Source organism: Hypanus sabinus, chromosome 16 (assembly GCF_030144855.1).
Source record: "Hypanus sabinus isolate sHypSab1 chromosome 16, sHypSab1.hap1, whole genome shotgun sequence".
Taxonomy (NCBI): Eukaryota; Metazoa; Chordata; class Chondrichthyes; order Myliobatiformes; family Dasyatidae; genus Hypanus; species Hypanus sabinus.
In genome coordinates, this window is record NC_082721.1 from 85,148,651 (window position 1) to 85,165,567 (window position 16,917).

The 16,917-nt window shown below is 39.1% G+C and overlaps 1 protein-coding gene across 1 annotated transcript in view; it reads left to right on the forward strand.

Annotated features, from left to right (window-relative positions):
• Positions 1-16,917, forward strand: part of LOC132405928 (voltage-dependent P/Q-type calcium channel subunit alpha-1A-like) — a 393,641-nt gene that overhangs the window by 353,071 nt on the left and 23,653 nt on the right. The window contains exon 45 of the mRNA XM_059990909.1: positions 14,019-14,211. Coding sequence (XP_059846892.1) covers positions 14,019-14,211 — 193 coding nt within the window. The remainder of the gene's footprint in view (positions 1-14,018; positions 14,212-16,917) is intronic.

Below are 16,917 nucleotides of genomic sequence, written 5' to 3' on the forward strand. Positions count from 1 at the left end.
ACTCCACCATGGCAGAGAATTCGTAGCTACATCTTCTCCATTTCCCAACTTTGGGGTTCTGAACTTGCAACCTCTTACGAGAGTATGTGCCAGTACTTAAGGCAGTTCTGGAACATTTTATTGCAGATTCTGGCCTTGACACCTGAATTGACCACAGCTGAACTCAGTCTTACACTAAGGAGGTTGTATGTAGCGAACTGATTAACATCTAATGGCGTACGGTTTGCAATTTGATAACTGCCAATCTGAGCATATCAAGCTTCCACAAACAGCTATGTTATAACAGCTAGATAATTTGTTTTCACATTGTTATCTAGTAGATCAATAACTGAATAGGTAAGCAGGGTAATCCCCCTTGCTCTTCATTAGGAGGGCTCTGTGGGATCGTTTATTTCTAAGAAAGACATTTAACAAATTATCCAAATGTTTCTGACCTCCCTCAGCACTACAATTGCACTGGCAGGCTGGATCACCCCACATTTCAGATTTCCCTATTTGACAGGAGGCTGCTCAGTCTAGCGTCAATGCTGGTAACGTTCATTCTCACATGACCATCATCTTCACTCTGACTCCACTGCCACCTACACTAGAGATAACTTACAGCACACAATAACCTACCATCTAGCACATCTTTGTAATGTGGGAGGAAATTAGAGAACGGGGGGCAACCCACATGGTCATAAGGAAGATGTACAAGTGCCAAGCAGGATCATAGATCAAGATTGAACTCGGGTTACTAGCGCTGTCTCATAGTGGCACTAGTCCTATCTGTACGGTAGAACTTGAAGCCACAATTTTCTGACTCAGAAGTGAGTGAATGGCCTATCAAATTATAGATATGGTTTGCATTATTTTAGCATTTCATATGTATGGAGCTATGCAGAATAGAACTTATACAGCCCTCTTGTTATTTACTGAATGCATTTCAACATAATTTCTGTACATTTCTGTTAGGGAGGATCCTCATCATTCTAGATAAATGATTCAGAAACCACAACTGAAAATTTGAGCCCATTCTGATGTTTTCTTTAGCAGTATCATTGCTGAAGTATTTTTAAAATTCCAAATGCTTATTTTAGTGGTTTTTGTGATGTTGGGATTGTGACTCCATTCCTCATTCAATTCAAACGATTGCCCTGTCAAACATATGCATCTGTATCACATCTACTATCTGAAATCCCACATCTGACTTGTTTTGGAGGATCACTAATTATGTGCAGGTTTGTTGAGAGGTGAATGGAAATTGAGGTTAAGGAGAGAAGTAGTAAACTGCAGTAGTGAGAAGTCAGCAGAATCTGTGTGCAGCCTTCAACCATATGCAGTGAACAGTCATTGGGGGCTTTAAGTTCCAAACTATTGGAGGTAGGTTATGAAAAGGAGGATGGAGAGAGGGCTTGCCAACTAGAATAACCTACAATATGGAGTAGGAGGGAAAGAAGGACTCTGAAATGGGGAAGCCCTCATAAGATCTTGTGGCTCTGTATTTTTTTTTAAATCAAACATAGAATTCATCTTAATAACCTTCCACATAAGACTCCCAAAGATGCTAATACATTTATCAATACGAATTATCGTAAACCCATTGCATATGTAGATACACACTGGCTTAAAAGAAATCAAGATATCTAGGTCAACTTTTTGCTACCTTAAGTAGAATCCCTGCAAAATATTGATAACCAAAATGTGATAATAAACCTGATTCTGGGACAATCTGCTGGGACAATCTGTTCTGAGATTATGCCTCAGTGAATGTAGAATGTAACCTCTTTGAAAGACTGGTGCAGAATATTTTTTCTTCATTTAGTACTTGAGATTTTTAATAGTGTGCTTCCTATGCATATTCAGTAAATGTGGGAGGCTAGTCCAAACAAACTTCTTGCTAGGCATAGATCCAAATTGCCTAACTCTAAATAACTATGGAGAAATATTTGCAGGCTGAGTTGGAAGTAGCATGCCACTACAGATCTCCTCACCGCTTGTTCTGAATCAGAATCAGGTTTATTATCACCAGCATGTGACGTGAAATTTGTTAACTTAGCAGCAGCAGTTCAATGCAATACATAATATAGAAGAAAAAAAATAAAATAAAAAATAATAATAAATAAGTAAATCAATTATAGTATATGTATATTGAATAGATTAAATATCATGCAAAAAAAGCAGAAATAGTATATATTAAAAAAGGGAGGTAGTGTTCACGGGATCCATGTCCATTTAGGAATCAGATGGCAGAAGGGAAGAAGCTGTTCCTGAATCGCTGAGTGTGTGCCTTCAGGCTTCTGTACCTCCTACCTGATGGTAACAGTGTGAAAAGGGAACACCCTGGGTGCTGGAGGTCATTAATAATGGTTGCTGCCTTGCTGAGACACTGCTTCCTGAAGACGTCCTGGGTGCTTTGTAGGCTAGTACCCAAGATGGAGCTGACTAGATTTACAACCCTCTGCAGCTTCTTTCCATCCTGTGCGGTAGCCCTCCCCCCATACCAGACAGTGATACAGCCTGTCAGAATGCTCTCCACAATACATCTATAGAAGATTTTGAGTGTATTTGTTGACATACCAAATCTCTTCAGACTCATAATGAAGTATAGCCGCTGTCTTGCTTTCTTTATCGATATGTTGGGACCAGGTTAGATCCTCAGAGATCTTGACACCCAGGAACTTGAAACTGCTCACTCTCTCCACTTCTGATCCCTCTGTGACGATTGGTATGTGTTCCTTCGTCTTACCCTTCCTGAAGTTAACAATCCATTGTTTCATACAGTGTAACCATTGCACGAGATAAACACAACAGGAGGAGATACTAACTTTGGGGGTCCCATGGTCTTCACTGTAAAAGTGAAAATCCCCAAAGTAGGATTCCCTTTCAGTGGAATTTGGAAAGGGATTAATGTGAGGATGTAATAGTCTAAGGTAAGTATTACCATTGCTTTGAGAGATTAAGATTCAGAGTAGAGTATAAAAGTCAGAGCTAGATCTTTCAGAAGTTGGGAAAGGCATCCACACACAAAACTCCAACATTTCATGTCAATGTCTTAGTGTACAGGAGAAATTTGAAACTCACTACCACAATGCAATTGCTACCATAGTCAGTTATAATTAGTAATAGAGCAATATAGTAGATACAGGCCCTTCAGCACAATGAGCATGCCAATTAAGGTGCTTACACAATTCCTCCATTTGGCTGTTAATTTTAAAGCTAGGATTAGCTGGAGGAGCCTCTTTAAGTACCCTCCTTATCATATCAATTATCTTCATTAATATACAGTATATTATTTTGATCTGTTTAGTAAAATATTAATCACACTACTTGCAAAAAGTATCTGGAAGATAAGCAAAAAGTTGATGAAGAAGGTTGGTTTTACAATTGAGAGAGAATGGGGGAAAAGCCAGTGTCCAAAGGTTAGACAGCTGAATCACAACTCACTAACTGTTGGATAGAGTGATATGGATTTGTACCAGAGAAGGTAAGTTTGGGAGCACATGAAATTGGAGCACATTACGAGATACTTACTTCATTAGTCCTTCCAAACCCACAATCTCCACCACTAATAGGACATTCCAGTTGCAATGGATTTCCCACACACTTCGAGAAGTTGACAGCATTAAGAAAGAACTGTTTGCAGAGCACATCTCCTGCACTGTCTACACAAAGAGACACTGAAAGACAACAGTGGAATTTTGGTTCAGCCAAAATAAAACACCTTTGTCACTAAGAACAGGAATGCATGAATTATCTGTTCTAGTTTGCTCTAAGCAATTACCTCCAACAACTTGAAATTAGAGAAGAACTATCATTCTGGGTTATCACAATGTTCAGTGATTTCTGTTTTTACCTGTCTTTTTCTCTGGAGCCTGTTAGGAAAGTAAGCATTATAACCAATGAAGTACTTTTGAAATGTATTTACTGCTATAATACAAGTAATAGTGCAGCAAATTTTGCAAGCTGCTGCAGGCAGCTCTATAAATAATGACCAAGTAAGTTGCTCTATGTCCAATGATGGTTTAATATTGTCAGTTCTCTGTAATTTTCAATCCCTGGATTCTTTTAGGAGCTCAGGAATGAGAGAAAATCTTTGATTCATTGATTCTTCATAATCATTTTTTTTAAGTTTAAACAAAGTAACATTTACTAAGCAAACGAAAGAACACTGATACAAAGCAAATGAAAGACAAGAAATTAAAGCTGTCCAGTAGATTCAATACAGTGCTTTTGAAAAGCCTATATACTCAAAATAACATAAATTCCTTGGGTAGAAATAAATCAATTAAGAAGCTATACAATTAAAACAATTATTACACATGTATAATATGCTAATAAAAAATGAAAAGATGTCAAACCATTATACTGCCTTCTGCCAGTAAGTGGAGACAAACTACCAAATATTATGAAAAATACACGAGTTTGTTAAAGATACAAATTGTTAAAAATACAAATTATGTTAGTAAGAAAGATACTACAATCAAAACTACGATTTTAGTCGTGCATTAATTCAGCTTACAAAAGGGTATAAAAAACAACTGGTTCCCACAGTACTGAACTCTCTTGCTCTTCTATGAAGTAACACTGAGAGATGGTTCATGCTCATCAGGCAGGGGTTTAATTCAGTATCTTATTGGGTGGAGAAATCCAATGGATAGAATAGAAATCTCCCCTATAAATGTTGATGTGACATTATCATATACATTATTTCATTCTTTGACTGAAATACCAAATGTGGAAAAATGTATTTTTTTTACACAGTGTTTCCTGCCTGCTTCATATCTTTGTACCAAAACTTTAGTTTGCAAGGTTGTGGGATCAAGGCCCACTGTAGATTGCAAGCTTATGGGTTCAAAATACAGAAATCATGGCAGGACTGTCAGAAATGCCATCTGCTGGGTGAGATATGAAACTGAAGCCCTGTCTGCTCTCTTCAATGGACACAATACTATTTTAGGGAAGAACAGAAACAGTTCTCCCAGAACCAATGTTTATCACTTTAGGTATCATTATTGGAATTTATCACATTGCTACCTTTAGGAAATTGCAATGTCTGCAATTTCCTACAACAGCAACAATATGTCAAAAAGTACTTCAGTAGTATGTAATGCTCCTTGGATAAACTATGAGGGGTTAAAAGTATACAACTGTCACCTCGTACTCGGAGGGCCATGAGAAAATTAATGAAATTTTTTGGGGAGGTACTTGAGGAGGATTATAGGGAAAATGTATGGAACTGTTTAAGCAGCCTAGTGAACTATGATGTAAAAATACCTTATGTTGGACTGTGGAACTCAAGTAACATTGGCCCTTCTGGTTTCTTCCCTCATCTGCTCTCTCAAGTGGACTTAAATGATCTCATAGATCTAAATACAGGAAATACTCCCTCCCCCAGAAAAAGTCATTCGTCCAACTTGGAGAAATTCTGTTAGTCCAGTCAATCAGCTTCTCTTTGACACCTATGAAAATGTCTAGAGTGTTCTATTCTGCTCTATCTGCTTATTGTATAACTGTTGTATCTTTGTGCTTTTTCCTTCCATTCCTTTGTTTTGTTATTTAATGATAAAACCAACTGATTCCTTATCTGTACCCTTCTTTCCACACTCTGGACATCCTCGTTGCTGCCATTTCGATGTGGGGCCTTCCTGCGACCATTTTCTGTCACGTCTGTCCTGTCGCTGCCTTCTCTCCTGTCTTGTGTTTTTACTTCCTGCTCTTCTCAATATGCACTCTCTTGTGTGGCTGTTAGCAGAGGAGAAAAGTACGGAACCGTGGGAATAACCTCAGTGTATGTACCCTGTCTCAGTCTCGCTTTTGTCTTTCAATTATTCTAGTCTATGTCTTGGCTTCATTTGTCAATTGTGGCATTTACTGGGCATGTTCATTTGTTGAAGGGGCAAAGGGCTGGTAGTGGGGAAAGGTATGCTTTTTCCCCCCCACAAAATAATTGTCTGCAAACATCCAACAGCTTTTATGATATCTAAAGTTTAGCAACAATTATAGTTCTTCATGAAGAGGATGGCCCTTGAATTGTCTTTTAAGTAACTCCATTTCTCAAATTTATATTTAAATATTAATGGTACATATGATTATTTTTAAATCTATTTGTGACAGGAGATCTGCTTATCAAAAGTTGGAACTATTTTTGATCACTTGATCATCTCTAATTATTGTCCAATGTATCTGACATCTTAATGGGATCAGTGGTTGCCCAGTTATATCTTACCTCAAGTTAATCTGCCAAGCACTCCTCCAGTGATGATCTGTCGCAAGCCTCAGGCTCCATCCACCACTTCTACCTCAGGATTGAGAGCACGGTGGACAAGACTATGTCTGATCCTGGTTTGTGTGCTTTGGGCTGTTTTGTGGTACTGGTCTTCCTGACTGAGTTAGCACAATTTTGACCAAATATTGGCACCTGGTTTCTTCTTGGCCACTATCATACCATGCCAGCCAAAATACTTTTCCACTAAGCTAGAGGGTCAATCTGTTTTAAAGCCCAAAACTGATGACAACTGAATATGCCCTTTCAATAGCATGCACAGCAAGGGTCTTACACCCACACATAAACTGAACAATTGCATGTTCCGGGAATGATTCTGTATTGAAAAGTCAGCACGAGTAAGCATGCATAGTGATCATTAACTGCCTGAAGAATAGGTTTGATTTTAAACCCTTACCACATCTGAAAGGAACAAACAAAATTCAATTTCTATATTAGTAGCATTCTGATACCAATGTTGGGTGCATTCTTAAATCAATAAATATTTTACATTATTATTGAAGTAATAGTAAGAATGTCAGCAAGTTCCCTGTTAGATAGTAGTTAAGAATCTAACTGGATCAGAACTACTGTAAAACCAGTGATGTCAAAGCACAGATACTGGAGCTCCAGTGAGCATTACTGGTGATTGGGGGTGGGCAGTTCTAGTTGGTCGTTCAAGAACAACACTAGATGTATTACTACACTCTCTGCCCAGTCTCAATCAGATGAGAAATCTATGAATGTCATCTCCTTCATTCTACCCAAGTTACAGTTGCTTAGGTGGGAAACCATTCAGCCTGTTGAGTCATCCAAACAGACCAAAAAAAGGCCTATGCGAGTAAAATCTGAAAACTCAGCAGTAAAGTACAAAATCCCACCACCCTGATCTAATGGAATTAGTGTGTGTGATTGATGTTAATGAGTTTAGATGCCCTGGGCCAACTGATCACCAAATATCCAACTTCATTTGTTAAATTTTACTCAATAGTCGTGTTGGTTAATCTGGCTCAGGAGCCACCATACATACAAAGTAGATTTCAAGTACTCTCTGCAGTGTCAAAGCCAACGTGGCTTCTCATGCTAACCCCACTGTGGTGAACTACATATACCTGTCTGGACACGCCCCCTGCTGACTGCTCCTGTGGCTCCTCCGACAGACCCCTGTATACAGGCGATTGAGGCCTGAGCCCGGCCTCTCAGTCTCCAGGATGTAGTATGGTGGTCACTCACTGCTTGTTCCTTCTTCCAGTCAATAAAAGCCGATATCTCGCCTTTATGTCTCAGAGTGAGTTATTGATGGTGTATCACCCACAATGATCATCCTAGTGTCCATAGAGAACAAAAGACCATAGAATCTTAATTCCCCTGTCTGTAATCCTGTATTCCTTACTGGAACACCTTCTAAATACAAGACTAATGATCCACTATTGGATTGCATATTCATTGGTTGATTGTAGACATCACCAATCTTGATCTGGTATCTCACTAGAGTGAAGGCATCTCTGTTTTAACTGTGACGGGATGCCCAGACAACCTTCAACTGCTTGAGGACTGTCTCAGTAAGACAAGAGCACCTTTTACACAACATGACTGTCGCTACCCAGTCAGATAACCACCCACACAATCCATTCATGAGAGGGCCATAGTCATTCACACCATCCCATCAGAACCTTCTGAATGATTGTGGTTTGATGTCACTGTTTTAAAGCGAAGATATCTTCTGGATGTTCTGAATAAACATAATTTTTTGACCTGTTGCTGTATCTTCAAAGAAAAAGGTAAGAACAGCAAAGAAAAGGATTCCTTTGTTAGATAGTGAGGCTACATCAGCTTTATAGGTATTTATTAGTGAAGGCACACAGCCAGTCTTGGTATTGGCTGGTGGAAACGTGCATAGTGTTAGTTGTAGAGGCAGATGTTATTGGTATTGATACTAACATGCCTGCTAATTTCTGTAATTGGATACAGAATATATATACTATACATAGTCTATGTATGTAAATGGACATGTAAATGTATATACAGTATGTAGGCACAGCTAACAGATCAATGGTTAGTTTGTATATGTACAGGATACATGCTTTGTTACATATAGAATAAGTATCTTTATCTGATAATTTGATTACTCTAGACTGCATGTTGCATGGCATATATTCAATGCTAAATTTGGGATGTTGTAACAGGTTAAAAGGTACACAAAAATGTGATGTCCAAGGTTGCCAAAAATGTACATTGTACTCATGACATTTAATGTAGTAGCTAGCTGGATTTCAATCCTGCCCACATTTGCTGTCCATAAAAGTTAGTATTGAGACCTCATACTGTCCAGTTCTGTGCTATTTCAGTTAGAATTAACACCATGTTCAGACTTTATGGATTCTGTACCCATAAGAGATTTGTATACTCCTGGGTAGCAAGTGCATTTACTGAGACAAAACCCTACAGAGGATGGAAATCCAAAATGATGACAGAAATTGTTGGAAATACTTAAGTCAGATAGCATCTGCAGAGATGTAATCATAGTTAACATTTGATATTGATGATAAACAGAATTGGGAAATGTGGGAGGTACAGTGGCTTGTAAAAGTATTCAACCCCCAATCCTTTGTTCACATAAATGAGTATTACAACCACAGATTTTGATCAATTTAACTGAGAATTTTTAATCTGTGAATCACATGCTCCTTTTTCACAATCGAATCCAAAAAAATCAGGGGGAATTGCAAGTATGAAAAATTTTTTAAATCAAAATTCAAAATGTAAGCAGTTTAAAAGTATTCATCCTCCTTTGCTCAGTACTTGTTGAACCATCTCTCACAGCTGTTACAGCCAGTGGTATTTTTGGATAAGTCTCTATTACATTTGTAGAACATGGAGGAAGATTGGCCCATTCCTCCTTACAAAATTGCTCAAGCTCTGCCAGTTTAGTTGGTGAGTGGCAGTGGACAGCAATCTTGTCAGAGATGTTCATCAGGATAAGATTGGAACTCTGACTGGGTCACTGAAGGACATCGATTTTCTGCATTTGAAACTACACCATGGTTACTCCAGCAGTGTGCTTTGGGTCATTGTTCTGCTGTAAGACAAACTTCCTCCCCAGTTTAAGCTTTTTGGCAGAGACTAGAAGGATCAAGGATTTCTCTGTATTTAGAAACATTTGCCTTCCCATCAATCCTGACCAGAATTCCACTCCTGCTGCTGAAATGCATCCCCACAGCATGATGCTACCTCCACCATACTTTACAGTAGGGATGGTGTAACCTGGCCGTATTAGATTTACACCACATGTGCCAAGTGTCAAGTACAACAAGTTCCACTTAAGTCTCATCCAACCACAAGATCTTCTTCCACATCTTTACAATATCTTCTAAATGACACTTTGCAAGTTTTTTAGGGGCAAATATATGCATTTTGGCTAGGTCTTCTTGCTTGCCACTCTTCCATAAATACCCTGTCTGTTGTAATTGTGATCAAAGTCACTAGACACTTAAACTAGTGATACAGAAGTATTTATTCAGCACAAGCAGACATCATACTGGAGACACTTTTAGAAGAGGCCCTCTAAGCTAATAATAATTTATTTATGTTAAAGATCAAAAGGTAATTGCAGGACAATTCTATAGTTACAATGCATTCATAAGGCTTCGTTTGAGTTCCAGAGAATTTTCAAACACCTAGATCTTCACACCAATGCTCCAGCCACCCAAGATTGAATACTAATCTCTGCTGTCTCCAAATTGCATTCATGAATATTCATCCATATTTCAGGACAATGGGGCATTTCTTGGTTTGCAAGCATTAAGACATTGTTCTTAGCTGCATTTTAAACTCAATCTACAGTCCACATGCAGATCTGAAGACTGACGGCTGTTGAAATTAATATTTGCTATATTCCATAACTCCAGAATACACCCCATTAGAGATCTTGGAGTCATGAACTTCATCTCCATTTGCAGGCACTGACTTCTGTTCAGTGCCTTTGAGATGGTCTCTAACCCATCCCCAGATAATAATTTCACTGATTTGTCTTGAGTACCCTTTTGTCATTTTGGTTTAGTCTGTTGAAAATCTACCATACTGTTGGACCTTACAGAGAGAAGGGGTAGTTATTCTTATGAATTCATTGAAAAGAAATGATCCTCCAATTTTCTACATCAACAAATACGGCAAGTTGGTAACGTAATACAGATGAATTGCACCTGACAAAAGTTAGTGCAGTAATTACAAAGGGGGGATAAATACTGTTTCATCTTCACTATTTGGGTTCTTAATGTTAATAAATTGTTGACATGTTTTGGAGCTTTTCTTTTGATTTGACAGGATGCACAATATTTTGTGGATTAGGTCAAAACTACTTTAATATATTTTAAATATAGAAAATGAGACCATAAAATATGAAAATAGTTTTGGGGTTTGAATACTTTTTTCAAGGCTACATGACAAATGTTAATATCTTACAGAAGGGAGGGGAGGGGAGAGAGCAAAGGGGGTGAGCTTTATAGGGCAAAAAGCAAAATAAAGCATCAACATGAATAATGCAATGAGATAAAACCTGGAAGGAATGAGGAACTAAATTGACTGAAGAGGTCCTGGGGAAATATCAAGTACAAATGGAATAAGAAGAATAGCCCTTAAACTCGGCAGTGGAGTTATCGGGACACTGTCTTTTGACGGTGTTTCCGTAGCAAGCTGTTCTTGTTTTTACAAGGCCGAGTTGCTAGTTCGACGCTCAACCCAACTTGGATTCAAACTCTGAAACCTTTGCTCCAGAGTCTGGCACTGATATTATTGCGCCACCAAGCAGGACAAGTACAAATGGGCATATGATGAAATTGTTGAACATATTTTTGGGTCGCTAAGGCTATAACGTGCCTGATGAGAAAATACGGTACTGTTCCTCAAGTTTACATCGATCTTTATTGGAATGTTGTTGGATGTCAAGTGGAAATGTGAGAAAATTAAGGTGATGGTTATGAAGCTATCAGGCAGGAACTTGGAAGCATAAGTTGGGAACAGATATTCTCAGGGAAATGCACAGCAGAAATGTTGCAAATGTTCAAGGGATATTTGTGTGGTGTTCTACATAGGTATGTTCCAATGAGACAAGGAAAGGATGGTAGGGTACAAAAACCATGGTGTATAAAGGCTGTTGAAAATCTAGTCAAGAAGAAAAGCTTATGAAAGGTTCAAAAAAACTAGGTAATCAGAGATATAGAAGATTACAAGTCTAGCAGGAAGGAGTTTAAGAATGAAATTAGGAGAGCCAGACGGGGCCATGAGAAGACCTTGGCAAGCAGGATTAAAGAAAACCCCCAAGGCATTCTACAAATGTGTGAAGAGCAAGAGGGTAAGACGTGAGAGAATAGGACCAATCAAGTGTGACAGTGGAGAAGTTTGTATGGAACCGCAGGAGATAGCAGAGGTACTTCATGAATACTTTGCTTCCGTATTCACTACGGAAAAGGACCTTGGCAATTGTAGGGATGACTTACAGTGGATTGAAAAGCTTGAGCACATAGACATTAAGATAGAGCATGTGCTGGAGATTTTGGAAAGCATCAAGTTGGATAAGTCTCCAGGACCAGACGAGCTGTACCACAGGCTACTGTGGGAGGCCAGGGAGGAGATTGCTGAGCCTCTGGCAATGATCTTTGCAATATCAAGGGGGCAGGAGGGATTCCGGAGGATTGAAGGGTTGCGAAGGTTGTTCCCTTATTCAAGAAAGGGAGTAGGGATAGCTCAGGAAATTATAGACCAGTGAGTCTTACTTAAGTGGTTGGCAAGTTGATGGAGAAGATCCTGAGAGACAGGATTTATGAACATTTGGAGAGGCATAATTAGGAATAGTCAGCATAACTTTATGAGCCTGTTTGAATTTTTTGAGGATGTGACTAAACACGTTGATGAAGGTAGAGCTGTAGATGTAGTGTATATGGATTTCAGCAAAGCATTTGATAAGGTGCCCCATGCAAGCTTTATTGAGAAAGTAAGGAGGCATGGGATCCAAGGGGACATTGTTTTGTGGATCCAGAATTGGCTTGCCCACAGAGGCAAAAAGTGGATGTAGACGGGTCATATTCTGCATAGAGGTTGGTGACCAGTGGTGTGCCTCAGAGATCTGTTCTGGGAACCCTACTTTTTGTGATTTTTATAAATGACCTGGATGAGGAAGTGGAGGGATGGGTTAGTAAATTTGCTGATGACACAAAGGTCGGGGGTGTTGTGGACAGTGTGCAGGGCTGTCAGAGGTTACAGTGGGACATTGATAGGATGCAAAACTGGGCTGAGAAATGGCAGATGATAGTTCAATCCACATAAGTGTCAAGAGGTTCATTTTGGTAGGTCAAATATGATGGCAGAATATAGTATTAATGGTAAGACTCTTGGCAGTGTTGAAGATCAGAGGGATATTAGGGTCCGAGTCCGTAGGACACTCAAAAGGTACTGCACAGGTTGACTGTGGTTAAGAAGGAATACGGTGCTTTGGCCTTCATCAACTGTGGGATTGAATTTAAGAGCCGAGAGGTAAAGTTACAGGTATAGGACCCTGGTCAGACCCCACTTGGGAGTACTGTGCTCAGTTCTGGTCACCTCACCACAGGAAGGATGTGGAAGCCATAGAAAGGGTGCAGAGGAGATTTACAAGAATGTTGCCTGGATTGGGAGCATGCCTTATGAGAATAGGTTGAGTGAACTCTGCCTTTCTTTCTTGGAGCGGCAGAGGATGAGAGGTGACCTGATAAGAGAGGCATTGATCATGTGGATAGTCAGAGGCTTTTTCCCAGGGCTGAAATGGCGAACACGAGAGGGCAGTTTTAAGGTGCTTGGAAGTAGGTAGAGGAGTTGTCAGGGTTAAGTTTTTTTTAACAATGCAGAGAGTGGTGCTGGCGACAGTGGTGGAGGTGGATATGATAGGGACTTTTAAGAGACTCCTGGATAGGTACATGGAGCTTAGAAAAATAGAGGGCTATGGGTAAACCTATGTAATTTCTAAAGTACATGTTTGGCACAGCATTGTGGTCCAGGGCCTGTATTATGCTGTAGGTTTTCTATGTTTCTATGCTATAGTAAGTTGTTAATGAACTATGTCTAGTGACAAGCTTTTAGCTACAGTAGAATAATATTTAATAATTTTATTAATCATATTTCATAAGTTTGTTATCACCTATAAATGGCCTGAAAATATATTTGTAACTAGCACATGAAGTGTACAACCCTTTTATATATCCACATAGCATGTAAATAGTTTCATTATGTATTAGCATGCCTCTAATATATTTATGGAAAACAGAAACTAGTCCTGCTATTTTGTAACAGTTAAGAATTTAGAATGAAAAATATGTGACTTAGTAACGTTGGTTACTTCAGTGGAGAAAGGTACAATTCAGAAGCATACTTGCAACGATGGATATCATAATGAATAATTTACGATAAAAATTGCATAAAATGTATGAAAACATGACAGGAATATCAGCAATGATGCATTTTAGTAAGGTATATTCTATTTATAAAATGGGCATGCATGTATAGCAATGCATGCACACATTGGTACAGTCTCAAAATTGATTATAGTATACGAATACAGAACAAGGCACTTTTATCGATGGGAGAAGCAATTTTTATATCATGCAGTTGGATTCAACAGTTGTATAAATATTGAGGTTATCAAGTGTTATGTACTTTCACAAAAACTTGTTACTTTTCACACACTCTTACTGTATAACTTTGTTTGTGAGTTATGTGAGTGATGCAGGTCATTTTTAAATCATAGACCATCGAAGACACCAGCCCAATCAAGAGATCAGCATCCACACTGGGCCATCAGCGCTCCAAGGGCATACGACTAGATGACTACTCACTAGAGCGGGTCATCCCCGAGGAGTCACAAAGGACCCATCGCCGCAGGGAGAGGGGACACAGGACATCAGAAAGGTCGCTAAGTCGATACACGGATGCCGACACAGGTTAGCCTTGTTAATTACTCATTCAAGGAATGTGATTTTGCCTTTGAATCGGGTGTCTTTCTGGGGTATTTATGAGACACCTTGCTGTGGGACTACAGTTATATACTGGCTTGAATGGTAGTTTTGCTTCTCCAAAGGGTATTAATAAGCCATATGGGTTATTATATTTATTATCATGTTAAGTGACACAAGCTTTTATTACATATTTCACTGAACTTAAATTCCCCAGCTGTTCTGGTGAGATTGGAACTTGTGTCTCCAGGCCATTATTCCAAGTAGTCAGGTTGAGAAACAGATTTAATATCCTGGTCAGTAGCCATTGAATGCCTTAGTTATAAATTGATGAAAGGTGATCAACCCGAAATGTTAACTCTAATTCTCTCCACAGGTGCTCCCTGGTCTGTTGTTTCCAACATTTTTTTAATTTTAAAATCTGGCAACTCTAGTCAGCATTTGCTATTGTTAGTACTGTAGCCCTCAGGAACACAAATATTCTACTCCCTATAATTATGGTTCCACTGCGAGGCTACAGCATAATACAGAAAGATATTCCATGAGGAAACTAGCCAACACACTCATCATTGAATTCTACAGTACCTATAAAAAGTATTCACCCCCCCCCCCTTTTGGAAGTTTTCATGTTTTATTGTTCTACAATATTGAATCACAGTGGATCTAATTTCTTTTTTTTTAATTGATTAACTGAAAAAGACCTTTGTTTCAAAGTGAAGAGATCTCTACAAAGTGATCTAAATTAATTACAAATATAAAACAAAAAATAATTGATTGCATAAATATTCACCCCCTTTAATATGAGACCCAAATATCACTTGTGCAGCCAATTGATTTTAGAAGTCACATAATTAGTTAAATGGAGATCACCTGTGTGTAGTCAGGTGTTTCAATTGATTGTAGTAAAAGTACACCTGGATCTGGAAGGTCCAACTACTGGTGAGTCAGTTTCCTGGCAAAAACTACACCATGAAGACAAAAGAACACTCCAAGCAGCTCTGTAAGAAGGTTATTGTAAAGCACAAGTCAAGAGATGAATACAAGGAAATTTCTATGTCACTGAATATCCCTTGAAGTGCAGTTAAATCAATCAAGAAAAGGAAAGAATATGGCACAGCTGTAAATCTGCCTGGAGCAGGCCAACCTCAAAAACTGAGTGACCATGCAAGAAGGTGACTAGTGAGGGAGACTACCTAGAGACCGGCGGCAACTCAGGAGGAATTACAAGCTTCAGTGACTGAGATGGGAGAGACTGTGTGATGCACCATCAATAACTCACTCTGAGACGTAAAGGCGAGATATTGGCTTTTATTGACTGGAAGAAGGAACCAGCAGTGAGTGACCACCATACTACATCCTGGAGACTGAGAGGCCGGGCCCAGGCTCTGATCACCTTTATACAGGGGTCTGTGGGAGGAGCCACAGGAGCAGTCAGCAGGGGGCGTGTCCAGACAGACACACATAGTTCACCACACTGTGCATACAACAACTGTTTCCCGGGTGCTTCACCAGTCGCAGCTTTATGGGAGAGTGGCAAAGAGAAAGCTGGAAAAAAAAACTCCCTTGAAATCTTGGCTAGAATTTGGCAGAAGATGTGGGAGACTCTGAAGTCAGCTGGAAGAAGGTTCTATGGTCTAATGAAAGCAAATTTGAGCTGTTTGGCCATCAGATTAAATGTCATGTTTGGTGCAAGCCAAACATTGCACGTCATCAAAAACAGTCAATCCCTGTTGTGAGCATGGTGGTGACTGCATCATACTGTGGGGATGCTTCACTGCCACAGGCCTTGGAGGGCTTGAACATGTAGAGGGTACAATGAATGCAGCAAAATACAGGGAAATCCTGGAGGAAAACCCGATCCAGTCTGCAAGAGAACTGAGACTTGGAAGTTTTGTTTTCCAGCATAAAGCCAAAGCTACACAGTTAAAAACAACAACGTTAATGTTCTGGAGTGGCCAAGTCAGAGCCCAAACCTCAATCCAATTGAGAATGTATGGCTGGACTTGAAAGGGGATGTTCATCCACAATCCCCGTGTAATCTGACAGAGCTTGAGCAGTTTTGTAAAGAATGGGGAGAAATTGCAGTATCCAGGTGTGCAAAACTGATAGACCTATCCACACAGACTCAAGGCAGTAATTGTTCTCAAAGGTGTATCAACTGAAAACTGATTTGAAGGGGGCAAATACATATGAAGTCAATTATTGTTTTTAATATTTGTAATTTAGATCACTTTGTAGAGATCTATTTTCACTTTGACACAAAACAATATTTTTCTGTTGATCAGTGTCAAAATAAGCCAAATTAAATCCACTGTGATTTAATGTTATAAAGCATAAAAACTTGCAAGGGAAGTAAATACTTTTTATAGGCACTGTAGTTTCATAACCCAGTGATGGTCACATATTTGGTTTAGTGGTCGAGTACAACATTTCAATCATTACTGACCCAAATAGTACAAGGATCCCTCAGCCCCAGTTCAAAGTTAGGTCTTGAAATAAATTCAGATTACAAACAATATTCAAAGCACCATAATTCAGCCTCCTTGAGGAAGAAAGTTTTCAATGGTTGAAAAGCCATCTACAATCTAACTCTTGATTGCTACAAAATTATTTGTTTTTTTTTTAAAATGGTTCTATGGACTGAACTTCAGGCCAGTGAGGTGCCTGAAAACTGAACTGGAACACAGGAAATAA